General features: G+C 40.1%; 2 protein-coding genes across 2 annotated transcripts; both read right to left on the bottom strand.

The window, feature by feature from the left end:
- Nucleotides 1-25: 25 nt before the first annotated feature.
- Nucleotides 26-20,032, bottom strand: kif14 (kinesin family member 14). The gene is made up of 29 exons (XM_042512041.2): nucleotides 18,784-20,032; nucleotides 17,943-18,197; nucleotides 17,683-17,770; nucleotides 17,379-17,477; nucleotides 17,073-17,125; nucleotides 16,934-16,964; nucleotides 16,461-16,568; nucleotides 16,094-16,210; nucleotides 15,555-15,673; nucleotides 15,010-15,182; nucleotides 13,914-14,061; nucleotides 13,328-13,391; nucleotides 12,894-13,078; nucleotides 12,511-12,613; nucleotides 12,193-12,350; nucleotides 11,916-12,063; nucleotides 11,465-11,611; nucleotides 10,480-10,612; nucleotides 9,971-10,064; nucleotides 9,671-9,812; nucleotides 8,942-9,048; nucleotides 7,418-7,518; nucleotides 6,840-7,070; nucleotides 6,279-6,466; nucleotides 5,633-5,785; nucleotides 4,494-4,616; nucleotides 4,225-4,299; nucleotides 2,567-2,708; nucleotides 26-1,702 (listed from the first exon to the last, which is right to left on the bottom strand). Exons 1-29 carry the CDS (start codon nucleotides 19,809-19,811, stop codon nucleotides 1,344-1,346), a joined length of 4,872 nt encoding a protein of 1,623 aa, XP_042367975.2. The 5' UTR covers nucleotides 19,812-20,032; the 3' UTR covers nucleotides 26-1,343.
- A 422-nt stretch (nucleotides 20,033-20,454) lies between these two features.
- ddx59 (DEAD (Asp-Glu-Ala-Asp) box polypeptide 59) lies at nucleotides 20,455-27,178 on the bottom strand. The gene is made up of 8 exons (XM_042483706.2): nucleotides 27,088-27,178; nucleotides 25,760-26,610; nucleotides 24,975-25,157; nucleotides 24,781-24,870; nucleotides 23,901-24,152; nucleotides 22,178-22,330; nucleotides 21,566-21,694; nucleotides 20,455-21,443 (listed from the first exon to the last, which is right to left on the bottom strand). The coding sequence occupies exons 2-8, from the start codon at nucleotides 26,591-26,593 to the stop codon at nucleotides 21,183-21,185; spliced, it is 1,902 nt and encodes a 633-aa protein (XP_042339640.2). The 5' UTR covers nucleotides 26,594-26,610; nucleotides 27,088-27,178; the 3' UTR covers nucleotides 20,455-21,182.
- Between the last annotated feature and the right edge of the window lie 525 nt (nucleotides 27,179-27,703).

The raw sequence follows: 27,703 nt of genomic DNA, 5'->3' as shown, positions 1-27,703 counted from the left end.
TGCTTTATATAGTTCAGTATGCACTATGTGTAAAAGCTGTGGACTCTTCTCATATAATTTCAACATTATATTTACTACAAGGTAGGCCAATTTAGGAACATGTCCTGTATGAATGTTTTGATAAACATGTTTAAAAGAATGCTTCACCCACAAAATGATCATTTGTCTATCAATCAGTCAAACCGGGTTTCCTTTTATTCATATGGAAAATGTATTTTTTTCTAGCATGCCCCCACAGACATTGGCAAACTGACTGATTAGAGGCAATGTTTAACAGTAAAACTATATTAAAACATTCGTTTACAAAGTCTCACATAACGCTTGCAAAATAATCCAATCCTCTTTTAATTTTAATATAGTTTGCCATTTTTGTTGATCCATGTGAGAAAAACAAAGTTTTCTTCACGTAATGAAGGTAACACTGTGTGACTGGTAAATATATAAAATGGTCATTCTGTGGGTGAAGTATTTCTTTAACATTTCCCACTTACAATGAGGACTGTACAGTAATTTTGTTATTATATTTAAGGTGCAATCAAGAGTCCACCGCTTACAGTATAATCAAATGAAATATCAAAGTTTTGGATCCTTATCAAATCAAGCCATGTGAATTTATTTTAGAAGTTCAAGTTGCTATATTATTTTGACATATCAAATTTATCAAGTGATACAAAAGCCTAAAAAGACAAAAAACACAGCTGTGTTAAAATCCATGATGAAACGCTATGTATACAAGTCTCTCCTGAGTGCAAATAGTTGCAGTGTCATACAACATTTAAGAGCAAATCTTTACGTAAAAGTGACAACAAAACATGCAAAAAAACGGTACCCGCACTGTCTTATATTGAAATTTTGCATGTTTATATGAAAAATAAATGCAACAAAGAATAATTTAGTGACAGAGAAGGCCTGGTAAAGCATGAGTAAGCATTCTCCTTAGAGCCAGTTACTGTTTCTAAATGTTTCTATCTATCATGAATAACTGTTTAACTCTACAAATTATGTTAAAGCTCTTTTAACAGCAAATTACAATTAGCTTTTTTGTTTTCTTTGTAATTGAAAAAATACCCCATAAAAATATGCAGATTTTGCCCACATTTAGAAAGCAGAGTGGGAAGTATGTACATATAACTTTGTTATCAACATGGATGGCAACACTAAAGAAGTCCCTTTAGTGTTTGCTGCCTGTGCTGCCAGGTTGGTGACATCTGAGTGTACAAAAAATACCCACAACCCATTTGTTGTTACCAGAAAAAGTTTTTTCTATATCACCAGTTAAATTTTTACAGTAAATAATACCTGATGTGAGCACATCATACGAGTTACCATCGTATAAATGCACATCACACCCAGTGTAAGCTGCCTGCGGACGACACACCTGGAGGAAGAGTGTGCACTATCTTTGTCACGACCCGATTTCTAACAGCACTGTGAGTTTCTTTAGTTGAGATTTCATCTTCTGTGCTCTTATCTGAAGCGGCAGAGCTTCTGCTCTCTCCTGCTTCCTGTGACTTCCAGGACGACAGGGACTGCAGGGAAGAGTGGAGCTCGTCTCGTGCAGTCATGACACTTTGAAGGACGGGAAGCTGCAGGGACAGCAGTGCTCCCTCCTTGGACAGACCAATGATCAGCTCATCGACAGCCTTTGCAGAGGAAGAGATCAGCTCTCTGCTGCTGCTGAGGTTGGAGTCTCTGTCTTGTCCTGGATTAAGAATGACAGTCAGATCAGGTAAATTACACCTACAACCACGATAATCTAGTTCACTGTGACTGAGGGTGGTTTAATTCATGCTGCATTTGTCTGTCGGCCGCTCTGACAGTAAACCAACCCTGAAAACTCTTTTACTTCAGTACACAAGTATAATAACAATAATACATGAAAAAAAGCAACAAAACTATAATTCAAGACATATCAAGACAAATGCAAATCAAGACAGAAAAAAAGAGAGAAATGACTGGTTGCTCTGTAGACCACAATCAAACGCAGGTCACAAACTTGTATCGGATGCTCATGGAAAATGGGAACAGACAGGATCAAACGGGAGGGAAATCCAGGCACTCCAAAAATATGAAAAATGAGGAAGGAATTACATAAAATGGCCTTTATTATAGTGGCTAAATCATTAAAAAGTCAACATGTTTTGAACACTATGGGTCTTCGTCAGGGCTTCAGAAAGGATACAGAATTTCATGCCATTATATATAAGGGAATATGCTCTGATTAGCTGAAACAAGGGGAAAGCTCAACATCCAATAAATCCACACCTGTCACAGCATAAAAGTTCATTATATTCACTGATACACAAACTGAATGAAAATAATCAGTTGTTGTTAACACTAAAGTAACAAAGTAATATAATAGTGAAGCTTTATTATTTAGTTTTTTACTGAAATTGCCTCTTTGTTGCATGATACCGTAACTGGACATTTAGAAAACCATTTAATAATTAAAATAGTGAAGGACAAATATTGCGAAGGGATACATACTGTTGCTGTGCTATGTAGGTTACACTAGATTATGTTTTAGCTAAACATCCAGACTGTGTGTGTGTGTCATAAGCGTCACCTCGCAGGGCGGTAGACAGACAGGACTGCAGTTGTCTGATGGCCTGGTTCAGCTGGAACAGCTTGGTCGCTGCAGTCCTCAGTCTCTGCAACTGGGAAGCTAAGGCCTCCTCCTCCCCCTCCTCTGGGTCAGTCTCTCTCTCCTGTTTGAAAACATGAACACACCCAAAACATGACTACAAGACAGAGCAAATAAACAGGACTAAATGTAATGCAACCAACAATTACATCATACAGGAGCACACCACTGGACAATACACAAGTCATTAGAAAATACCCATTTGATAATGACAGGCCTCAACTCAACCAATCAACTTAACCTAATTAGGGATGATAGTTCCATAAATCGATGAAAAAGCAACTTTTATTCTTTTATACCACCAGTTGCCATTTTCTGATGAGCTGCAAGCTATATAGTAATTCACAGATGCGTTTACAGCACTGACCATGCACATACACAGTCCTGTGTTGAATGTCTTTCTCAAAACAACACTATGAAATAGCTGCCTCAGGCTATAACTCAGGTTTATTTGACTGCAATGACGTTGTGGGCGGCAAAATGCCCCTGCGCTTACATGTACGTGATTGGTTATAACAAAAAAACTGCTACTTTGTGTGGCTAAGATAACGGCAAACAAGCCTGTTAGCTGTGACTGATGCCACTTCATTCAACACATTCATTACCTGAACGATCGCCGTGGGGCGACTGCAGAGAGATAAGCCTAAAGAGCATTGAGCTTTACAGGAGCAATAAAGGCTGAGTGGCATCTTTAACGGGCTGCTGTGTGTGGGGGGGTATTAATCTGTAACATTCAAGCCTGTGTCAGGGTGGAAGATTGTTTTAAACATTTGCACGTCCAAGAAAGCTTTGCTGATCATGTTTTATGTCTTTTAACCATAGTTTACTTCCAAAATACTGTAGTTTTTGGAATGAAGCTGCAGACAGCTGATAGCCAATGCCTTAATCGACTTCTTAATTTTTATGCCAACATTCGGAATTTTTTAAATATCGATTTTTTTCTTGGTAAACTAGAATATGAAACATCATGAAACTGTAAAGTAAAATAAACTATTTCAGGTGAGTTGTAGTTAAAATGATTGTTGCAATCCTTGTTTAGAATCCAGAAATCCCACACATTTTCATGGACAAAATTTCAAAACTTTTCCATGACTTTTTTAAGGACCCATGATATTTTCTTTGAAAAAGTCTTGCCCCACTCGCCTGCTGTTTTTCAAACTTTTCAGATTCAAGCATAATTTCATCTGGCTGGCGTACATGAAGGGAGACACTGAAAACAGGGAGAAAGTGAACATACACGATGGCAAACTAAAATTTCACACCACAGCACACATTGAAGCTATATTATGTCAACAGCTACTAACAACAAACTCCCATGACTTTTCCAAATTTTTCTATGATTTTTACTATTTCCATGCCACTGAGGAAATTCCATGACTTTTTAAGATTTCCCATGACCCTGAGAATCATGTGTGCGACAGGAAATAATGGGAGGGAAGCACTGAGGAGTTACTAATGACATTTCTAGAGGGCCAACATAATTAACACCCATGTGACCATTATGGTTCCTATGATTAGAAGCCTATTTACAATGTTAACATAACTACTAGCATGGAGTTGGTTGTGCTGTTGAAACTCACCGTGATATAACAATGCATGTAGTTCTGCAGAACACGAGCCAAGTCAAGGGTCTTGGATTTTAGACTCTGCAAGAGCTGGAAGCAGAGATGGATAATCATTGTCACCTCTTTTTTAGGTATGATGACCCGTACCTTTACAGAAAGTAAATTATCGACACAGAATCTTATTCTATGACCATGATGATTAGTGACAGAATGATTTTTAAAAAAATAAAATAAATAAGAGAGGACCCTGTAACAAATGACACAGTCAGGTTATGATCTCTTACTGGGCTCCGAGGGTAGGCCAGCTGAGCATCTCTCAGCATCTCTCTGGTGACGGTGAGGCTCTCCTCTAAAAGAGAGCTGACAGCTTTATTGGTCCCCCTCAGCAGACACAGGACAACTGATTGCTGAAAAGATGTAATATGTAATAACAAATCACATTATTATCATCATATTTTTTATAACTCTTCTCTGGTCAGTCACAAAAGTTATAAAATACAATAAACACAACAAACAGGATATCCCTGATGGTTTAGATCAGAGTATTAGAAGTATGTTTTGGCCAATATTTAATGTTTGAAGCCGATACTGATGCTTATATTTAAGAGTTTAGTATTTCCTTTGAAAATAACACAAACCAATTTTAATACAGATCTCTATATTAGTTGTTTTTTTTTTTAAAGAACGGTGAACAAGACAATTATTAAGCAGTACATTTGCTAGTGTAAAATTACAACTTGTTGGTTCTCTCTGATCAACAAACCCTGTTATAAAGACACCGTTTCTAAATGATCTCAAACCTAGTTTGGCTCTTCTGAACTTCCATGTCATGTTACTTATTGACCCACACATATACAAATGAAATTTTTTCTGCAAAAGTGTAATATTGGACAATATATTGGGTCTGGCCAATCGGTTATACTTTAAGTCCTTTTGCCCAAGTTTTTGACATCTTTGGTTCTTACTGAGATCCCAGAGATCCCCTATCAGGAAAACTATCTACGCACAGCAGCACTGGGAGTCTTTGAAAACTGGACTTTCTATTGGTGAGTTTCTAGCAGTCTTTCTTTGCTATCATTGTTTACAAATATGTAGAGATATGCTAAACACTCATAATAAAATACTTAATAAAATAAATCTTATAATGTCGTTCACAGTCCCCTTGCACTAAATGCCGTGCACCCTTAAAAGACTGTGATAATTCTAAATCTTTCCTTATTACATGTTTACACAACATAATGAAATAACGCTGCATTTGCTCATTAACAAATCAAGCAAGCCATATCCTTTTTCGGCTCAGTCATTCCCCAGCCCACACAGCTAATATTCCATTCTCAGGTATTGTGGAGTGGGGGCTTGATTACAGCGGACCCCAGAGCTCTGAAAGAGATAGTAGCTGCTCCTGTATTAATGGTGGTGTTACCTTGCCTGTGGCCTGGGTGCCCCGCCCCATAACATTCAGTGGCGTGCCCGTCACTGCCGCCAGGTGGCTAAGTGCAAACAATGCTGCATCCAGGCACTGACTGCTCTTCCTCCGTGCATCTGTCACCATCGATGTGATCTCAGATTCACAACCCTGAATGAGAAAGTTTTCCATTTTTTAGTCAGCATAAAGTCAGCCCAAACAAACAGGTTGAATTAAAATTGATCTAACAGCAAATCAATGCAAGCAAGCCAACAAAATTGTCGACACAGTCTGAGGGATCAGTAAATAAATGAAAATGCTAGTGAATGTGAAAAATCAGAAATGAGAGGAAAACTGTGCTTGTTTAGGTGCTGGGGCTGGTAAGGAATTTAGATTTATTTTTCATATATTCATGTTCTGTTTGGGGCTCAAGGTTGAGAATTCCCTCTGCTTTGCCATTTCCATAGACAGCTCAAACAGCTCAGAGCTAAGACACGTCAATTAATGCTATGCATTTTGATTAGCCAGCACCCACTGTCCAACTACACTCAACTGAAAATAATTTTTCAGCTCAGATTTTGTACTACGACTGCAACGGCCAGAAAAAGCACACTATAGTGTTGCAGACTGCATTTAATATAGGGTTTTATGTTTCTATGGTCACCTGAATAAGCAGCTGGAAGAATCCTCCCATCTTCTTGACTTGGCTCTTGAGTTCTTCGGCAATAGTGTAGAGCCGGCCGGAGCAGGGTTTCGCAATGGCCAACAACTGCATGGTTGCAAACACTGCACTCTCTATGGCTGTGGTGGCCTTGATCAGTTGTGTCTTGGCCACCAAGCTGCACGCAAACACTGCAGGAGAAAAAGGCATAATAACGGAAACATAAGCAGTAAGCCAGAAAAAGAAAGAAGGGGATCCTGAGTTTTCTGACAATAGTCTGAAAATGAGTTGGACATTTTCTTTTTAGAAATGTCAGTAAAATAGAGGAATTAAAGCAAACCCTTATTTTTTTCTTCTGGTGTTGGTTTGTCAGACATTGACATAGAAAGATGCAAAGTGAAGTTGTTACCTTAACTATAGTTAGCCATCACCTTTGACTACTAATGAATTAAATAATGAAACAACAGCATCTGCTTGGTTATTATTTTGTTTAATTAACTGTCATCCTAATCAGCTCGTTTTTCTCGTCACTCACAATAGGTTGGATTTTAGGTTGTAGCTCACCGTTCTCCTGGCTGTCATCACCCAGGCTGTCGTATTGGTCAGCTATGGTTTGGACTGCCATGTACATCAAGTTAAGATCAGAGGCCAACCTGTCTGCCATGCTTTCTTCTGTCCCACTACAACCACGTAGACGGGCCACGGATTGGCCAGACAGCTCCTTGCAGATGCCAAGCATGGCCAAGTCTGTGCTGCTGGAATGGGTGGAGGTCAGTTTGGCCCCACCCATTAACCCTGAGTCAGACACAGTAAGGAGATGGGGTGTACAGACATGACCTCACCAGACCTCATTCTTACAACACTGTGTTACAGTAATCATTTGTTTATTGCAAAATAAAGTGTAGCTTCTGGTCCTTATTTCACAGTAATCACCCTAAATTACTGCATTGTCTCCTCAACCTTCACATTAATGGAGAAGCATTTTAGACATCAAAGATAAATTAAAACAAAAAAAAAACCCTGCCCTACAATTGTTTTCCCCCCAAAATATTTGCCATCACAATTTCCCCACTACTAGAAGGCTCCAAATACTTGTTTAAAAAACTGAAACTATCATTCAGTCATTTTGATCATTGCCTCACCAGCAGACTGCGAGGAGCTGTTGTGGAGGCTCTGAATTGGATGGACCCGGATCTCGTAAAGACGTCCTGAGATTCTCCTGCTTTTCAAGAAGCTTCTGCTCCTGATGTCGAACAAACCAGAAGCAAAACACTGTTAAGTACCCTGCTGGCATTTTGTATTTACATTCATAGTTATTAGGCAAGATGATGCTGTCATTCAGAATGACTAGGTGCCCCGGTGTAATTAGAATTAATCTGGAATTTTCTTTAAAAACGGTTTCTTTCAGCATCGAGTGCGGAAACCATTGTACTTACTGCAGCTTGAGGTTTCTCTGTACGTTTGCTGTGCCAATACTTTTCTAAATGAACCAATGTGAAAGTCTGCTACTCTCTGTATTGCCTGTAATGTTTTTCATATGTGTGGCTTTTGGATCAGAGTGCCATAATTCTTTTTTGCTGACATTATGAGGGGATTGGAGACAGACTACATTTATTAATGTGGGCAGCACTTCTCAAACTATCTCTGGACATGGTTAAGACGTGGATTTGGTGTTATTCTGCAAGGATGCATGCTTAACTCGGGGGGTTAAATGAGTTCAGTGGTAGAATATATACTCATTCTTATGAACAACCTAGAGGAGGTAAGGCCAGTAAACAGCTATGACTGTGGGCAGGCATGGATTTAATGGAGTCAGGGAGAGAATGGGTGAAGGAACCACAGAGCCTGTGCCATGTGTCATTTGGCTGGCTCTGCTGGTAGTCCAGGCACCACCAGGAGGGCCATAAGCATGGTTAACAAGAAAAACAACAATGTTAGGGGAAAATATTGGGGGTTCTGCGTGTACTAGGTGCTTTGTAAGTGTGTGTGTGTGTGTGTGTGTGTGTGTGTGTGTGTGTGTGTGTGTGTATATCTTTGGCTTGTGGTTTGTAGAGAGAAAAACACAGGGACCCTCAGTGCCCTTTCCTTTTCTAAACCCTACGGCCTGGCCTTCATGGAAATGAAATTAATAAACAGAGGAAAAATAATAAAGAAAGAAATATTTTGTGGGCAGCGACTTCACATCATCTTTTCATGCGAGAAAGAAGGACGTGTTGAACGTCAAAAATATGTGCCAGGCTGTAAATCACATTGCTGGAAACTAGGATGACTTTGTGAAAATAAGCAAAATCTTCCAAAAATGATTTTCCGTGTTCCATCCACATACAGTTCAACTTTCCGTATATAGTACATCCATTTTCTGACACATTGTTCACATTAAAAGAGTACAAAAGGCTCTGAGTTCAGTTGAGAAGGAGGGCTGTGGGTTTAGGACCCACACGCTGTAATGTGTAAGTATTGTCTGTCTAAATCCCAGGCACTGTAAACAACAGTAAGGTGGACACAAAACACTACACCTGTACTTCCCTGAACACTTGCTTACACACACTTCAAATAATTGTACAGAAATACCAACTAAGCCCCCAAAATCTAAAGTAAATGCACAGGTAAGGTGTTGGGAAGATTGGCTGATAGATAGGAGGAGAGAGGAAAAGCTGGATAATTACCTCCGGCGTGAAGAGGAGGATGTGGAGGCAGAAGAGGCCGATATATCTTGCTCCCACTCATCATCAGGGTCATAAAACACGTCGTCATCTTTAGAGGTGGAATCCCCCTGCGGAGAGTAAACTATTGCTGACATGCCCAGTCTCATTTACTCAACTTAATGAGAAAAGCACAGCAAAGTGAGGCAGCATCCATCTGTCAGGAATAAAACAACCCATTCTGGACTGTAAATAAGGTCAAACGCCTGGGAAATTGGCAGTTTCACTTGAGCTGATGTCACACACTGAGTATGCAGAATGAGGAACAGACAGGCCGGCTGGTTGTATATGCTTCACTCAACAGGCATCATACTTTAGCTTATCAGAGCACTGATAAAATTAAATAAGTGGGTATGCACACAAGCCTTGTACGAATTTTAAAGCATTTCGCTGGTAGTCATTTATAAGCTTGTTATGTCTATTACGTCCATTAGCTTTCTGATTCTATACACAGTGCCCCAAAATACTGTCCAATAAAATTCCATAAATACTGTCTATGCAGCTAGAAATTCTCAGCATCCCTTATTTTAAATAAAGATGTTCACCTTCATTGGCAATTTGGAGTTTTAGCTCTGTTTTAGTATCAGTTTGATTTGAGAACATTTTTAATTAGTCAAGGGTCAGATATATTCTTTGCTTTCATTCACTCAAAAAAAGTAATGACTTGAAAGGCTGAAGTGGTTTCTGGCGGACCTGATCGAGTTCCCTCATGGCAGCAATGTTGTTTTGGAACTTGTCCAGGCTCCAAAAAGTAGAGATGCCCAGCTTTGTGTTTTGAACCCGCACCTGTAGCAGACCGCCCTGCTTCAGGTTCTCATCTTCAGAGCTTTCGTGTCTACAACAGAGGAAGAGTCAGAGTTATTTTTTTGGCTTAATAAGGATGATACTTGCTCCTGTGACACCTCTATAGGTTTACAGATGTTTCATGGGGTTGTAATGCATCTAATAAATCACATCATATAAAAACTGTGTCCCAATCATGTGTTTTCATACCTGCTGAAGACTGTGTTTTTCTTCAGTTTAGCACTGATCTTATTTGCTTCCTCAATCATCAGGGATAACTTCATGGCATCCCACTGTGGAGACACTGAAATACAGACATGACACACATTAACTCCGTACAACAAACGTCCCTGAGTCAAGGAGCGTCTGTCTTAGGTGGACTTTATTTCAGCCTGATGTGGTAGCAGTGGACTCAAGGGATTCATCCTATAACAACAGTTTCAAGATTGTTTGATAAGTTACCCATATTGTATAGTGGTAGTGCTGAAGACACACCACCTATATAAGAGTTGTCCCAAAAAATATTCAGTGGAATTGCCTCCTCCTCTGCTCCTTTTAAATTGATGTTAAGTGTTTATACATGTCCTGGCAAACTCTCTCTACTCTAATGTTTCTGGTAAGAACAAACCCACGCATCTGGAACTCCACTTGTATGGTGTGAACTGTCATTGTGGTTCCTTGCTCCAATAAGTGCTCAGAAGTGAGTTAAAAGCTCTCACCATTTCGGGGAGTGCGATTTTCCCTTAGGGCTCTTTTCTTCTGCATCTCCTCAAGCTCTTTGCTGATCTTCCTCTTCTCTGCCTCCAGGGCGTCAACAATCTTCGCTTGACACACACGGTGTTCCTCCATCGCCTGGGGTGAATCATGGTAAATGTACACAATATTAAAAACCACCAGGCCAAGACATTATGCCTAAAGCCAAGATTCACCACACCTCAAAACACATCCCAAATGGCCCATCAGTTAAACATGACACTTCTAAAGCTCATTTTAGATCATCAGAGATGATGAGAATGAGCAAATGAAGGAGTCCTTTACGGTTATAGGAATAATCAGTATTTCCAACTTGTGGGTTACAACATAACTTTGTCTTTAAATGCTCTTGTATATATACTTTTTATTTTTTTACTTCTGCTCTTACTAGTTTTACATACCTCTTATTTTATGCATTCTTATTTTTTTATTTTATTTTCACTTCCAATTTATCTGTCCTTATTTTTATCTGTGTGCTGCTGCAAAATTCAGATTTCCCCTCTGGGGATCAATTAAGGCTTATCTTATCTTGGATTGACTTCTGAGGATCAAGAGAGGAAAAAAAAACGCAGAAAGGCTGAAATGAGATCAGTTTAAAATGTCATACTTCTAAAGATCCTGCAGCTCTACCACCCACTACTCCGCATCACTGACTGTAGTAGATCAAGATGTCTAGACTCTAAATGTACACACTGTCTCTTCCAGGAGAAAAAAAGAGATTAGCTCACTCGTGTGAAGGCAATAAATAAGATCAGTAACACAGCTCATATTCAAATATTTTGAAAAGGGTAATCGACATTGACAGCAGGATAAAGCAGTGTAGACATATTTGTGCGCGGGGGTGTAACTGTCCATTTTTTCCGACAGAACATGTTTAGCACAGAAAATACTTTCCAGGGACTTAAAACAGTGAACGTCATTACAGTCAGAAGTAAATTTCAGGGTTCTGACCTGGGCCTCCATGTGCAGGCGGATGCGTTTCTTGTGGGTGTCCACCTCCTGCTCCAGCTCCTGCTTGGCCATTTTAAGCTCTGCCATCTGGCTGGCCACCCTCTGCTGGTCCAACTCCTGCTGACGCTTCCGCTCAGTCTCCTCATTCTGCATCAATTATATTTGGTATTACTTAGCATTGGTAGCACAAATCAACAGGGTGCAAGTTAAAGACTATACATGACAAGGACTATTTGATGGTGCTGCAATACTGCAATATATTACACAAGGTTTAAGAAAATATGCTCATTTTGTCAGTTTGGTATCATCTTCATGCAAACTAAATTCCAATAACTGTAACAGCAGTACAGCTAAAAAATTGTAGAATATCAACAGATCAGCAATACAATACAAATGGAAGGTAGAATGTTTCAGGTGCTCATTACAAAACAAGATGCAAAGTTTTGCCTACCAGCTCTCGCTCAAGGGCTCGGATCTTTTCTTCATAAAGCGTTTTCTGGTCAGATAGCTCTTTCTGGGCAACCTCTTTTGCCATCTGGATTCCCTGCATCATCTCTTCTTTTGCTTTCAAATGGGCTTCTTCAATTTCTGCTTCCAGCCTGGCACACACAAAGATGGCTTAAAAGGAGTTCTGGTTTTCACTATTAGTCTGTGCAAACAGATGTTGTCTCTTAAAAAACATTTTAAAAAGACTGTGATTATTTTATCTTCTGGTCTTTGGCACTCACTGAGCTCTTTGAGCCGCAAGTAGCTCGTTTTTGGCAAATTCAAAGTCTTTGTGGCCATCGCCTGCACCTGTCCAACATGACACCCGCTTCCCAGACTGCACCTCTGCTGGGTGGTTGAAGCGGAAGTAGTGGTCTCCACCAAGAATCACCCTGTCGCCCTGGAAACCATGAGCGTAGAGATGAAAATAGATAAATTCATAATAAAACATTTAATGGGTGAGTTTATTATAGAGCAAATTACAAATAAGCACAAAGAAATCACTGCACAAATCTTACTATAAGTTACTCCACAGAACAATGTTAAACTTCACTACTTACATGGTGCAGGACAGTGGATTCAGATATGAGATTTCCATTAACAAATGTCTTGGCGTTGTCCATGGGAGTGATGCTGACAGTGCCCTGGATGTTGGTTATGACACTAAAAAAAAAACAAAAAGAAGAAAAGGCATGTATATATTTTTTTTATGTTGGATGCCTGCTGTAGCTAAAAAGAGAAAATAGGTAATAGCTCCATTATAAAGATGGCTAAAATTAGTAAATAAAATGTAACTATATTAGGAAATAAACAAGTGATGCACTTCTGTTGAATAAGCACACATGCAAGACTGCAAAAAGACCAGCTTATATTTACTATGTATATTAAATGCAATCGCTCCTGCCACTAGCATTTTCAAACCCCTCCAGCACTTTTTCTTTACCAGTGTTGGTCAGCGATGAGGGCTCCTGTCAGCTGGATGTCATGCCTGGACTCAGGCTTGAGCTTGCCCACTGTGGTCCGACCCTCCTTGATCATGTAGAGAAGCATCTCTGACAGCTGAGGATCCTCATTCAGGTTAACCAGGTTGGGAAGACGATTGTCCACCTTGAATGTGACACCGGCTTTCTGAAAACAGAATACATTTCCAGACACTTTTTCACACATTGTTATTAGTATGTGGACTCAAGAAAATTTATTACAGCTTGTACAAGGATTTTGTACTTTGACATGTTATGGTCAGCATGGCGAAAATATTATTAACCTGTTGGACAAGGCCAATGAAAGCCTTTACACAGGTAAATCAAAAGTGCTGTGTTTACTGTAGGATGGTAAAAAAAAATGAAAATAAATGTTGACAAAGGCTAGAAAAGTGACCTGCAACTCTTTGGTCTCCTCACGTTTTCGGATTTCAGCTTGCTCCAGTTTCTCTCTCCATGCCCTGGCAGAAAATAAGATAAATATAACAAAAAATGTATCAGTTCAGATCAGATTCTACTCTCAGATGTCTCCTTTACTCAATCTCTTATAAACCTGCTCACTGACTAAATTTTCCGAAAAGAAAAACATCAACCTTGAAACATACTTCGTGAGTATTTGTACTCCCTTTTTTTAAGTAAAGTATTTTAATGTAATACTTAAAATCTAATATTTGTATGTTAGCATCATTCCATTGTTTACAGTTTCAATGGAAAACAAATCAAATTCTGCAACAGTGTGTGCAAGATGAGAAAAATCAAACCAACGTGTACGTATGACAACAGAACAAATACATGCAAATATACACACATATCTGAACACACAATAAAAAACTGCGAAGTCAATTTGCTTCAAGGGTTAATCAAACTGCGGAAACCTCAGACAGCTTTCACTTTGACCTCCTTAAAAGGAGACTGATAATATCTGGGTCTGTTGCTGAGGATGAATGAAATAATAAAGGTAGAATTATTGCAGCTATGCTGACCGGTTGGCCTCGACCATTTCTTTCTCTTGCTGGCAGAGTCTGTTCCTCAGGCCGGCAATCTCCTGTTGGAACAGCCTGACCCTCTCTGGTTCAATACCCTGGGAGCTCATCTGGGCCGCACGCAGCTTCTCCACCTCTGCCTTCAACTCTGAAAACACACAAAGTTTTGTACAAATTACTTTGTCAAGCTAAAATAAATGAACACCAGTCAAATTCCAGGAAGTTATATAAAAGTCTGTAGTGTTTGAAGACGTGACTTTAATAGACCAAACAGAACTATTCAGATTTCGTCAGTGAGCAGCCAAACAATGTCCCTTATTACATTGACCTGATTTGTAATGTTTGAGTCACATTAACTTTGAGTATCACACACTGACAGGTGATCTGAGAGAAATCCACAGCAAGAGCTCCCCTTAGTGCTAAAAATGTCAAACAGCAGCACAATCATCTCATGAAAAATAATACTTGCATGACAGTTAGCCGCCATGTGCGGCTGACAGTGCATAAATATGGCCTGGAGGCAAGGTTAGGGCCAGGCCTTAATTGAACCGGGTAGTGCATAAGCTAGTGATGGATTGATGGGCAGACAGAGAGTGTGTGTTAGAGGAGGAGAGCGATGGAGATCAAGAGCAAGACACAAATAGAAAGACAGACATTCACGTATAAAGAAAGAGAAAGCATGCATACAGAGACGGCGAGACAGAAACAAAGAGAGGCAGAAGAAGAAAGAGCTAATGGACAGACAGACGATATGTTGCTTTAAAGCAGAATTTTACTCTCTGAGGTTCCTCCAGTGTGCAAATACTGTTCACACCTGTAATGTCAGGACGATTCTAACAACACTGCTCAATATAGCAAGGCGATTATTGAATGAATAAATGAATGAATATGAATGAGGACATACGGGTGCTGCATGTACAGTGAAGTTCACATATATACAGATGAAACAGAATAATAATAATTACTACTACATTTAAGTTTAGATAAATAACTGTTTTATAAATCATATTGCAGTTACACAAAGTGATATAAAATAGACCAAAGCTCAAAAAAGTCCAACAGAGATTTCTGAATGTGGATATTTCAAGTGTCTGACCTCTGATGAGCTTGGCGCTGGTGTCCTCATTGACCTTTGCCACATTAATGATGGTGCGGGCCTGCTGGGCATAGCGCAGAGTGCTCAGGCTCTCCTCCACATTGCTGCCAGCTGGGCTCAGTGTGGCGATCATGGCCGTCTTGGAATTACCACCGAGGCTCTCCTTCAACAGCCTGGGTAGGAGAAAAATGGGATTAGGTCAGGATCATCCTTCAAAATTGGAAATGAGAGCTTCTTTACTGCTGTAGTTGGAGGAAATATAAAAGGTACTTTGGTGAGATTGTTTTTTCAGTTCTATAAATTCTAAATGCACCCCATTTATAATTAATAAAATGCATATAATGTATTTTAATTTGCATTTTCTTGAATTTTCATTGTTCATTTAAGTCTGTCTTAGACATATCACACAAAACTTTGGTATACGACAAAAAAACCTGTAGGCTGGTTTGGTTTTTGTTTCTTATATATAAAAAATAATAAAGACAGCTTACAAAACCATTGTATTCCACAACAGCTAAATATGAACAAGCATTCAGATCTCTCACCATGTCAGGATGGACTCTCTGTACGGTATGAAGACCTTCTTTCTGCTCAGTGCCTGCTCTGACAGGGCAGAGATGACCTTTCCGAGGGTAAGCAGGGATTTGTTGATGCTAGCACCCTCCTGTTATTAAAAAGCAAAGAGTATCCTGAGACAGATAAATTGCGGACCAAATAAATGTGCCTGAACAAAACTAAACCTTTCCAACAGCTCAGTCTAAGAATCAGTTGAAGACACACCTAATGATAAAATAACTAATGATAAACATTTTCAAGTTTGGGTTTTTTGTTTGAAAGTGTCACATTAATGAAAAAAAACATCATAAATTGCAGGACCCAAAATGAAGTTGTGAAATGATATAACAAACATCTTTTGATTATATAGCAGTTGCTAAAAGTATCTAAGCAAAAGGAGAAAAAACAAGTATGTTCAATTAACAACGATGTGGAATGGAGAAAAGCTCATTCTCACGATTAAGCAGCAATAACTTCGAATAGCATGCCGCGTGCGTCTGTGTGTGTGTATGTGCACGTGTGTGTGTACCCTGAGTCGGTCTCCACTTGTCTGGGCTGAGTTACAGCGTTCGCTGCCTGCCAGGTCCACCAGGTTGATCCTGCTGGTAATACTGTGGTCATGTTCCTCACCCTCCACAAACTCAGTCTGTAAACAAGCACACCGACAAACTCATTATGGGATGTGTGACACTGAGCTTAAACACAACAGCCTGAGTTAGTTAGTGTTTTGCTGCAGCGTGAACTTATTCATACACTCATTATTACAAAACTGGAAAAATAAATGCAGTGCCATATATTATGGTATTTTTTTTTTTTTTATCATAACCTTACAGAATTTATTAAGCAAAATTCATTTTGTGCGATGTGTGACTTACAGTGAAGTCGAGAGGACATACCTGAGTCTGCGTCATAACCAGTGTGAAGACTGAGTGAGATCTGGAGCTCTTGTCATTCATTCCTGTGGCTGCTGTGGCTCTCTGCTTGTTGCCCAGCTCCAGCCAGCCCTAAAGAGAAGAAGGACACTGGCATTTATGACTCGCTGTCATAGTGTGGCACCTTTTTTGTGGTTTTCAGCTTTGAATATATATATTTAATACTCAGCACTTCTATCAAAAGGTGCACTTTCAAGGCTTTCTTATTCAGTCAAACACTGATTTCTGTATTTCATTGCAGCCTCTCACTCTACCCGACACTGAACCCTGACTTATTCACTCATTCAAAGTTGTTCTTAGATAAGTTACCCAAATTACAATGCTACTACCATAACTTTGGATTTTCATAGACTTATTCAGACATTTATGTTAGAGAGCATCTGCTAAAGGCTGAGGATCTACAAAGAAAAAATATATTGACAGCAGTGTCACCCTACCTCAATGTCATTGTAGGAGCTCACAATATTCCTGTGAAGAAATAACAAAGTGAGCAATTCTGCAAATCTCACAGTTCAAGAATGTACTGTTGGCCTTGACTGAAGAGTAAAATAGAAAAAGGAATTAAAGATTTCTTACGAGGAGAGGTCGGCAACATAGGGACCATGGACTGGATGCTCCCTCACCCTCAGCTGGAAATACATGAACAAGATTATATCTTAACTGTTTATTGTCAGGTTATTCAGTCCTATCGATGACTATTTAAAAAACTGTATGCATTAAGCATGGTGAGCTAGAGTGCATCTCTTAAAATGTTAGGTAATCAGATTGTAAATGCTAACTTGGCAGAGAATCAAAGTAAAGTCCAAGAACGTTTCGCTCTCCAACAGGCAGGGGAACTGATTTATGTGATGATGTCGCTGCCAATAGTTGCAAACTACTCACAGGCATCCTCCTCTGGTTTGGCTCATCTCGGGTCACAAGCAGGTCATGGATCTTCTCATTGTAAACCTCAAAATAGCTCATCTCTACATGGCATTTGATCTGAAATATAACAACCCAGTTATCAGTTATGTAACCAGGGGAAAAGAAAGATTGTTCATGTAGACATTCAGGTCTTTTAAGTTTTATCTTAGAGTTTTCTGGAGAAAAATTGTAGCCCCAAGACATTTTGTAACAGTTCATTAACTTAAAAGAAAAGAAGACACAAAATATGTTTGGGGCATTGAACCAGAGATAAAGTTTTTACCTCTTTGTTTTCCATGGATGCCAATCTAGAGAAAAGCTCCTGACAGAATCGCGGGATGACTCCTTCCTCTTCTCCAAAGCCCATCATCCTAAACAACAAAGGTTACAAATAAATGAAACTGATCGTTGACTGATAACAATTTAAAATGCATACCCCAAAATCCACACTTTACAGGGTGTGTTTTGTAAAAGAGCAAAACAATTAAGATAGTTGAGGGGAAGAGTTTCAGTGGTTCACTTTAATCAACCAAAAACCCTCACGTGTATGACTTCCCAGAGCCCGTCTGGCCATAAGCAAACAGGCAGGTGTTGAATCCTTCGAAGGCTCTCAGCAGCAGAGGTTTAGCCAGTGTCTCGTACACCGTCTGCTGACTGGCGAAGGTGGGGTCACACTCATCCACCGAGCAGAAGGAGAAGTCATAGGTGAAGGTGTAGCTCTGTTTGGAGTCCGGATGCTGGACAGAAGTCTCCTGACCGTTCATGAAGATGACCTGCAAAGCCTTCTCTGCCTTCTCCCTAAAACAGAGAGGGAACAATTAAAGAAATTATTTCAGAAATTGATTTGTTCTCCACCCGCATTTAGAAAATGTGTATACAACCTGCAACTGAATATTATTTCTATTTATCAATTAATCTTCAAATTGTCATATCAATTATGCATTTGACAAAGAAAAGAAGCAACTGGAAAATGTTTGACTTTTTTCCTTGAAAAAAAATTACTTATTTAACAAAGATACACTGGCCTTGATACTATTTTCACAGCTTAGTATTGTGCACACTGTACAGGTGTGTTTATACACGCCACTTGATGCCTTGTTTCCATTTAAAGAAGAGATGTTTAAGAAATGTTGTGAGATACATTGCTATTTTCTTATAAAGGTGTTTATATTTTTGGGTCTGTGACTGTCAGTTAAGTTGACTGTCTTACTTACATCCAAATGGTTTCATTTCACAAGGTCTGACAAACTGCAGCTTAGTTTATCATATAAATAGGGCAGATGACACCTTCAGAAGGCTCGGACGTTACACATGGAACCCCAGACCCTTACATGTTGACAGACATCATCTATCCTTCCTTTTAGACAAATGCTGCATCACAAACCTGGCATTAAAAGGGCGAACACGGACTGCAACAGTCACTGCACTGTTTTCCATCTTGAATGAATCCTGCTGTTTCAGGGCCTCGCTGTGACGGGACAGGAGATGCTCTGCAGGTTCTGGAGCTGGAGTGGAGGTCCTGGTCTGGGTCACGTCTCCTTTTTGGTTTGAGGTGGATGTCTTTCTCGCGTGCAGCGTGCAGTTCGTCTTGTGCACACCTGCAGACGCCTTGCTGACCCGAGGAGCTGGAACCGGTTTTGTGTATTCTGCTTGCTGTGCTCGGGGTTTGGGCCTCTCTAGACTTGCAGATTTGACCACCACTGTTTTTGGTGCGCCTCTCCCTGCCAGTCTCTCGAATACTTCTCTCTTAGCGGCGATTTTCTCAAACTGGGTCTTTCTGGTAGGGGTTTTAAAGGTTTGGGCCTGGTCTTCTTGCTGCAGTTTTGTGTTAGTAGAAGAGGAGGGCGTTTTGCAGAGCGCAGGCCTCCCCTGGGTCTCCTCAGAAGCAGCAGTTGCTCTTAAACTCATAGACCTGAACAATCCAGGTGTCCTACCGTTTGGTTCACTGAGTATTTTTGGAGTGGGCTGCAGGCCGGTGCCGCTGACCCCACGGTGCCCGTATGCGCTTTTACCCATCGAGGGAGTCCGTGTCCTGCGCTGCAGGGTCAGTCTCTTCTCCGGAGCTGGTGTGCTATTCTGGCTGCTTTCAGCCATTGTTTTCTCCGCTGTTTCAGACCCGGTCTTCCTCCTTGACCTCCTCTGCAGAGTGAGTCGGCCACGGTGAGGAGTGCCCTGACTGCTGCCACTTTTTGATAGCGCAGAGATGACATAAGTCCTGTTTACCTGTCGGCTTTTATCGGATAACCTGCTGTCCTCAGACGCGGAGTCTCCGGATGTTATCTCACTTTTGCTAACCGTTGTGTCCGTCGCTTTTCGCTCTGCCGGGCGATCTCTGCCCGGTGTCCTGGACGCAGCCATTAGATGATCATAATAAGCTGTATGCTTCCTCGCTTGAACACTAAATAACGACATGGCTGAACATAAAAACGTTAAAATGAACTTACCGTCTAGCTAACTAGCGACTACTTCACTCAGTTTGCGATAACTACAAACAATACACGTCATACAAATATGTGAAACGGACGCAAATAAAGTTCAGTGCGTTGTTTTAAAGTGGATAAAAATCCATTTGAATAAGATCCAAGAAATGGTGAGGTAACAGAGCTCCCTCTGTTTGTTATTGTCCCCTCATCTCTTCCGCCTTCGCCCGCCTCAATTTCAAATCCGCCACACCAGAGACAGCTGAATGGCTAGGAAACCATTACGTCACACCGTGTTAAAAACATGTAGTTACCCGAGACTAACGCGAGGTGGCAGCGTAATCATGGCTATAGTGTATGAGCCAGACTGCCCACTATAAACTGCAGCCAGCGGTAAAGTGGAAAGATTTTGTTACTCATGCTTTCCTTTCTAAATTTAGCACACTACCGTTTAAAAAAAGTGACGTAAACTCCATAGTTTAAACAAAAATATTTCAAACTCCATCTGTTGAGGAAGACTGTGAGTGGAAAACGTGTCCCAGAATTATTATTATTATTTTTTTTTGGGGGGGGGGGGTCAAGAATGATCTTTAACATTAAATATGTCTCAGGTTAAAATGATGACAGTCACAGACTTATAGGACATGGCATTTTAATGACTGATTTATGTCTTTATTTTGGGCATGTAAAAAACCGACAGCACGTAAAAACATATGAAGAAAAAAAAGACAATAAATGCCATCAATTGCCTCAATTCACGTTTTAAAGGGGTAAGAAGAAGTTTAAACTTATTTAATCATACCCTTTAAATATATAATTCAGTTATCAAAAACTCACCTATAAAAATCCAAGGCTTGTCAGATATATTTAGGTAGTGCACTAGAATAGGGTTTAAGGGCTCTTAAAGGGCTCTGTGTTTAGGCATACACTTGTACACCCTATATCTAAATATTTACATTTCTGATCATAGTATATACTACTTTATACACACCTGTATACAAAAGCCCTTATTTATCTTATACAAAAGAAATATTAAATTACTGCCAATAATATCTATATTATTGTTCTGCTAGAGATCACTCTGAGGTAGAATAAATTCAGTGGCCTCTCTCTCAACAACAGACTTTAACATTAGTTTTGTTTATTTGCTTGTTTTTTAATGGACCTGTCTATAATCAAGACACCAGAAGTGTCAGAAAAGATTCTAAGAAGGATTTTAACAAATTGTCTTACAATAATTGTAATAGACATTTTTTCTGAATACATAAAAATAAAAAATCAATGAAACAATATACAAAATAAACATTTATTATTTACTCAATAAATAGACAGCCCCATTGTAGGAAGGATTGGAAAAAATAGACTATTTTTTGCAGCGGTCGTGTTTTCGTATGATGTCTATGAGGTTGTTCTTAGTGACCAGTGTGTCATCAGGCCCCTGCTTGGCCTTTTGTCTTTCCCTCCTCTGCTGCTCATGGAGGTGGGGTGAATTCAGGAGCTGAGGAGGCAGGATGGACCCTGTGGGTTTGACCCGCTTCACCACCTCCAGAAACAGCCGTTTGTTGTTGTTGTTGAGAAAGGTAATGGCTGTTCCTCTGTGTCCCAGCCGACCTGCCCTGCCCACCTGAAGGGGAGGAAAACAAGGGATGCTGTCCAATGGTGCTTTGAAAAATAAAACTAAACAAAAAGACACACACACAGTCTGATGTTGAACTTCACCACTTTTCCTCTCCAGGTGTGACTAACCTGATGGACATATTCATCCATTGTGTTTGGCATGTCAAAGTTGACCACCAGTCTGACATTGACTAGGTCCAATCCTCTCCCCAGCACACCCGTACTGATCACCACCTCGAAGTCTCCATCCAGCAGACCCTGAGGAAACAGAGCAAATAATACACTGTCAGAAGTGTTGAGCATCGTCAAACCCTTACATAGACTGCAAACATTATAAATGGCATATTTTAACTAAGTTTAAATAGCTTAAGTGACGTGCTAAAACTAGCAGACAGAATATATAGGCGCTGCCATGCAGTGAGGAATGCTTTTACAAAATCTGAAGAAACTAATTTTTTCCCTTTTACCAGGACGGATTTTAAAATGGCATCCACATTAAATCAGGATCATTTTGGGCCCTTTTCTTCTGTCTTTTCAGGTTCAGTTTACCCATAGTAGCTGTGGTTCTAAAAGCATCCTCCTGAATTCAATATACCAATACAAACTGCTAAGTCTGTCAAGTCTCAGCTCTCAGTGTCTGAAGTCTCCCAGCTAAAAGTAATTTAGGAGCAACACATCAAACATGGGAGAACTGCTATTTATCCACTTGATAGTGCATGTTCTGGCTGCCACTGGACTCACCCTGAGGATGCGGTTGCGTTCCCACTGGGTCTTGTCAGAGTGGATTGCCACAGTATTGAGGCCTGTCACCTTGGCAATTGCCTCGCACAGTAGATCGGCCCCCAGCTTACAGTCTACAAATACAACCACTGGAGGCTGGTACAGTTTACTGTCCTGCAAAGCCACAAGGAAAAACATAGGGACGATGTTAGATTTTATGTGACATTTAAAAGCAATTCTATATTTCTACATTCAGATATTTCAGCAATTCTGAACACAGATTGAGGTATAATGTACATATTGACTTTTATAACTTTATGATTTACCAATCAGGCTTCATGGAATTTGAAAAATTCTAAAATTCAGTGCATGTCATCTTGCTAGAAACAACCTTTCAAACTTTTAGACAAGTTCAAGGGTCAAAATCCTCCAGCAGATGGCAGTCATGCCTCTCCAGCCAGTAACACATACTTCTGAGGGAAAAAAGTCCTGCAAGCGGGCTGGCTGGCATGCGTAAAAAAGATTATTCACTCATTTGGCTATATTTTGTATTTGTTGCCAGCAACTATAAAAGTGTTTATCAGCAGATACAACAAGTTTAAGCCTGACAACCTGATATGTGAAATCTTTCCCTGTTATAAAGTCCAATTTTATTTCTTGCTATTGAAACATGGACAAGACAGAGAACAGCTTTGAACAGCCTTAATACATGTTCTTAAAAGTTGTCTGTCTGCATCTGTCCCTTATTCCAAAGTCATCTCCCACACTGACTGATAAAGTGTTTCTGTCACCAGAAGCAGGATAGTTAAAGTTATAATTATGGGAATTCTCTTGGCTCTAGGTCAACGGATTTATGTCCATTTTGTAAAAACATGCAATTATTTTCTGACTTTAGTTTGAGCAAATTTTCATATACCCGGATATAAAGCTGAAACAAATAACATACAATTTCTGAGGCATGCCCACTCCAGAGTTCTGGATTGCTTGCATCAGTTTTCTCGTGTAATAAGCATCCAATTTCACAGTACTCCTGCAAAACCCACCACTTTTCCATGTTCATAGAGAAGAGCTTTTACTCTGAACTGCATTAAATAAGAGCAGTCATAAATAACATTGCTTGGGAAAAAAAAACACTATCAGAACAATCCTCTACGCAGAGAAGTCGCTGCTCCTGTAACTCTCACAATGCTCCAACAACACTTCTTCACTGGCTTAACTAAAGCAGACCCTTCCTGTCCTGCCCTGTATAAATGGTACGAGCCATTGCTGGGATTCCTGGACCAGGGCCATGGCTCAGGGCCCACCCACTTCCTCCAGACGGGGGCCAGGGCTGCAGCGTTGGCTGTCTAAATATGGTGTAGTGGGGAGACTGGTCTTAAGAGCTTGAGGAATTACTACCTTTAACAGCCAGTCAATAGAATACCAGGCTGGTACCAGTGTGAAGCAAGGCTGAGTAAAAAAATCCACTATAAACTAAGATCATGGTAATTATCCACTTTCTGTGTTTGTCCTTACTAAAGCACTTTCTAGTTCTCCAGAGTACAATCTGACTTGGTTTTACACAGGAACTAAGAAAACTGCTGACCTTTTAAAGAAAGACAATGTTGGCAGCTTCAAGTGATACTCCACCCAAAACTTTAAGGCTTTAAAGACTTTAAGGAAGAACCAAGGACTGTGTGCTTTTATTTGACATACTTCTAAAACCATGGTTAAAAATTAAAAAAAACTTGAGTCTAGAACTTACATTAAGAATCTCAAACAGCTTCCTCTTCTTGGAGGGTTCCTCTACCCATAGCAGGATCTGCCTCACGTTGGCACAGGGCTGGTTCTTCTCTCCAATAGCAATACGGACAGGGTCACGGACCAATCGGGCAGCCAGCTCCTCCGTCCCTGTTGGGATGGTGGCTGACGCCAGCAGGGTCTGGTGTTCCTCTGGGACTTGCTCCAAAACTTCCAGCACCTGCTGCTGGAAGCCCATCTTCAGCATAGTGTCAACCTACAGGGTGCACCATAAATACAAATGGTTCCATGACTTTCTCAGTTTAAAAGCTGTATGATTTCAACACAGCTTATCACTGAGTACTTGGTTTGGTAAAATCCTCAATTTTACAGCATGTTTTGCGATATGACATGCCATTATTAAATCCTCATTCTTTGCTCATCATTTTATTAAATCTGAATCAATGTAAAATGATTTCAAAACTGCTGCTGTATCACCAAAAATGAAGGTTTTTTGTAGGATGTTAAGTATTGATCCTCGGATACAGAGAACTTCAAAGAGCTAAAACATTGCGGAACCACGATTGATTAGGGAGTCCCCATCATATCATTCATTTGATTTTAATGTTGAGAAATGGTTTGTTGAGAACCAAGAATGTCAGCATTGATTTTAGGCTAATTTAACCTATTTTTAAAATGACTGTACTCACACTGCCCCTGCATCATCTGCTATTTGGACTGTATTCAATGATATTGTCAAATTGGGTTGTATATCCTTAACTTGTACATGTATAACTATATTGTGTGCCTTTTTGTCTTAATGATGTTTGTCTTAACTTTAAATGTTGGAAACCTTTTAAGTGATAAAATTCCAACAAATCTGAATTATACTATGTTAGTCATACCTCATCAACAACCACGACCTTCACTGTGTCCAGCTGCACTGCCTTCTGCTTCAAGATCTCAAGGAGTCGCCCAGGAGTGGCTATGATAATCTAAATGGGGAAAGAAGAAGAACATGCTGATGTGTAAAGTTGAAGATTAAAAAAATGTTTTGATTGGAGGAAGGAGGAAACTACTGTAAAAACACAGACTGTACTTTGATGCTGCTTTTGAGGCGGTGGAGCTGCGGTGGAAGTGGCATGCCGCCAACCAGCAGCGCGGTCCTCATGTTGGGGAGACCCATCACCAGCTCCTTGGCCTGTCTCTCTATCTGAATGGCCAGCTCCCTGGTGGGGGTCAGGATGAGAGCCACAGGGCTGCTCACTCTGTGTGCTGGCTTCTAAAAAAAAAAAAAGGGGACAATAGACAGCATCTTAATACATATGCAAACCCCAATGTCATTAAATGAAGTAAGTTATGTTACAGGGACTGTGTCTACTACAGATGCTCCCCTTGGGACAAAATTCAGTCCCAAGTAAAGCTATGTTTAGTTAATTCTGTTATTATAGTAAGATAAGCCAAAAGTTATCTGTCATCTAGGTGCTTTTATTGAAGAATGTCCTTCCTTTGTTTAAGTAATAGTAGCTGTACTTTTGTCATGCTGTGTGCCATTGTTCTGTTTTTTTTTTGTATGTAATGTTTGTGCTCCATACCATGTAATATGGTCTTCAGCCAAATAAGTAAATGAAATAAATTGAAGAAATTTGGCTGGTAATATATATATATATATATATATATATATATATATATATATATATATATATATATATATATATATATATATATATATATATAAGAAGACAGACATGTGACATTCAGGTTGCCAATGTTTTATAAAATTTGTTTCATCTAGATAACATTTCCTAATAAATAAATGTTCTGTGTAACTTTCCAACTTATTAAAAAGAAGCTTTCTCTGAGTATGAATAAAGATTAATGTACCTCCAGTGCTCTCACTACCACAGGCAGCAGGAAGGCTACAGTCTTCCCTGAGCCTGTGTCAGCGCTGGCAATCACATCCCTGCCGCTGAGACCAATAGGGACCATCTGCATCTGGACCGGCGTGGGTGCCTCATAGCCAGCTTTTTTCAGGTTGCCACTCAGCGTGGCAGGAAAGCCACAATGTTCAAACTCAATGATGGGCCTCCTCACATCTCTCCCCTGGGTTTCAATGCCCAGCTCCTGTTTAATTCTCTGCGCCTGCTCATCTGTTAGGCCTGAAATGAACAGATCCTCCTTGTAGGAGTAGCCAGCCTCACTTTCACTCACTCCACTTGTGTGAACTGCTGGCTGTTGAGGTTGACTCCTTTCATCGTCACTTGTGTCCTTACGCTTAAACACATCTGCCCAAGTTCCCATCCCCATTTGTGCCAGATGTTTGGCTTTGCACTCAAGACTGCAAACGTCGTTGTCTGTGCTGTCACAAATATACTCCCCATAGCGACCACACATCACACAGACAGGCTCTCCCGGCTCTGGCCACCTCTGGTTCTTTTTGAATGATTTGACAGGTTCCTCTTCTTCCTCATTCTCCTCTTTATCACTTGAAGTAGACATATGTCCATCTGAGCTCTTTGGCAAACCTGCAGAGTCTTCACCTGCTTCTATTGTCTCATCCTGTGTTTTGGTGTCTTCACATGCTTCCTCCTTCTGAACAGGTGTCACTGAACTACTTTCATCTTCTCTTTCCTCCTGACCTATCTTGCTTTTCTTATTCAAAACTTGGCCTGAGACCTGGGCAGGCCTCTTTACTTTCAGGGCTCTTGGCATAAACATCCTTGGTGATTGTTAACCTGTATGCCACAGAAACACAGAGGTAAACATTAAGTTAATATCGAGGACATTTGGGTCATCGTTTCAATAGCAACAGCAACTTCTCAAAGTGGGACTGGGCCTGTAGAGGACTGTTTCACAAAGAAATAACAGTTTGTTTACAAAGATAAAGTGGGCTTTGGTTGGCAGTTTTTGCCATTCGCAACGTAAATTAAATCCAGTTTAAACATCGGTTAAAAAATATATATCCAAAAGTACAAATTGACTACGCTTTCCTTCTGTAAATTGACGTGTTCATGCAGGAACGAAATTACAGCTTAAAAAAGACAAATATAAAGTTAACGCCTGGCTGCTACCGCAAACAAGTCAAAAGCTTTAATAATTTTGTGTAATTTGTAAAAAGCATTTGTCAAGTCACACTTCGGCTGTAAGCGAATCATAAATGCCGTGAAGTACTGTTGAATGTTTCGTATAAATTAACAACGTAACATAGCTACCTTCTTCCAACGCGTTACCTTCCAGCGTTTCAAAATAATCGCAGACGCAGACTAATGACGTAGTCTTGCATTGCACGTCGGGAAATGTGGTTCTTAGAACAGCGCCGTTTTGCTCTACCCTCTGTCGGTCAGAAGACGACTTTGTAACAGACCACGCTTTCTTTGCTTATTTTGACCAAGTCTGCAACAAGATACACATTTTAGCTTAATAGAAATTCAAAGTCTTCTATTCGAGGTCATGTTTTGTAGTGTGTGGGATGTGGCTGGAGAATTGACCCCGGCCATTAACCAGGTAATTAAACTATTGGAATAAGCACAATATTGTGATAAGTCACGTGGAAAAAAGGCCATTGTATCAAGTTGAGGACATTTGGTTTTATATCATTGAACACCTTCAGTTGTTTTGTTTTCTGGCTAATTGTAGGCAGTCTGTCCTCTTTTCATGCTGCATTCAAATACTCATCGAAAACTCAAATATTACAGAGAAGCTGTGCAGTCAGGTGGAATAAGTATATGAAATGTCGATATTTGAATAAGCGTGTTGTCATAGAGTAAATATTCTTCAGACATATAGTAAGTTCCTGAACAACATACCACTTAAAACATGTTACTACGA

The sequence above is a fragment of the Plectropomus leopardus genome, chromosome 5, assembly GCF_026936395.1.
Source record: "Plectropomus leopardus strain MGB_pleo_1.0 chromosome 5, ASM2693639v1, whole genome shotgun sequence".
Classification (NCBI taxonomy): Eukaryota; Metazoa; Chordata; class Actinopteri; order Perciformes; family Serranidae; genus Plectropomus; species Plectropomus leopardus.
Note: the sequence above shows the minus strand (reverse complement) of the source record. Positions and strands in the feature narration are given on the sequence as shown.

Bases quoted from the DNA above. Each gene is read 5' to 3' on its own strand.
- ddx59 (XM_042483706.2), bottom strand. From the start codon at position 26,593: ATGTTTATGCCAAGAGCCCTGAAAGTAAAGAGGCCTGCCCAGGTCTCA. The intron at 25,158-25,759 runs GTACATTAATCT...TTTTTTTTTTAG, and splicing joins TGGTAGTGAGAGCACTGGAG to AAGCCAGCACACAGAGTGAG. The intron at 21,444-21,565 runs GTTAGTCACACC...CCTCCCCTTCAG, and splicing joins TGGATGAATATGTCCATCAG to GTGGGCAGGGCAGGTCGGCT.
- kif14 (XM_042512041.2), bottom strand. From the start codon at position 19,811: ATGTCGTTATTTAGTGTTCAAGCGAGGAAGCATACAGCTTATTATGAT. The intron at 12,351-12,510 runs GTAAGTAGTGAA...CATGGTTTCCAG, and splicing joins AATCCACTGTCCTGCACCAT to GGCGACAGGGTGATTCTTGG. The intron at 11,612-11,915 runs GTAGGCAAAACT...TAATTGATGCAG, and splicing joins GAGCCCTTGAGCGAGAGCTG to AATGAGGAGACTGAGCGGAA.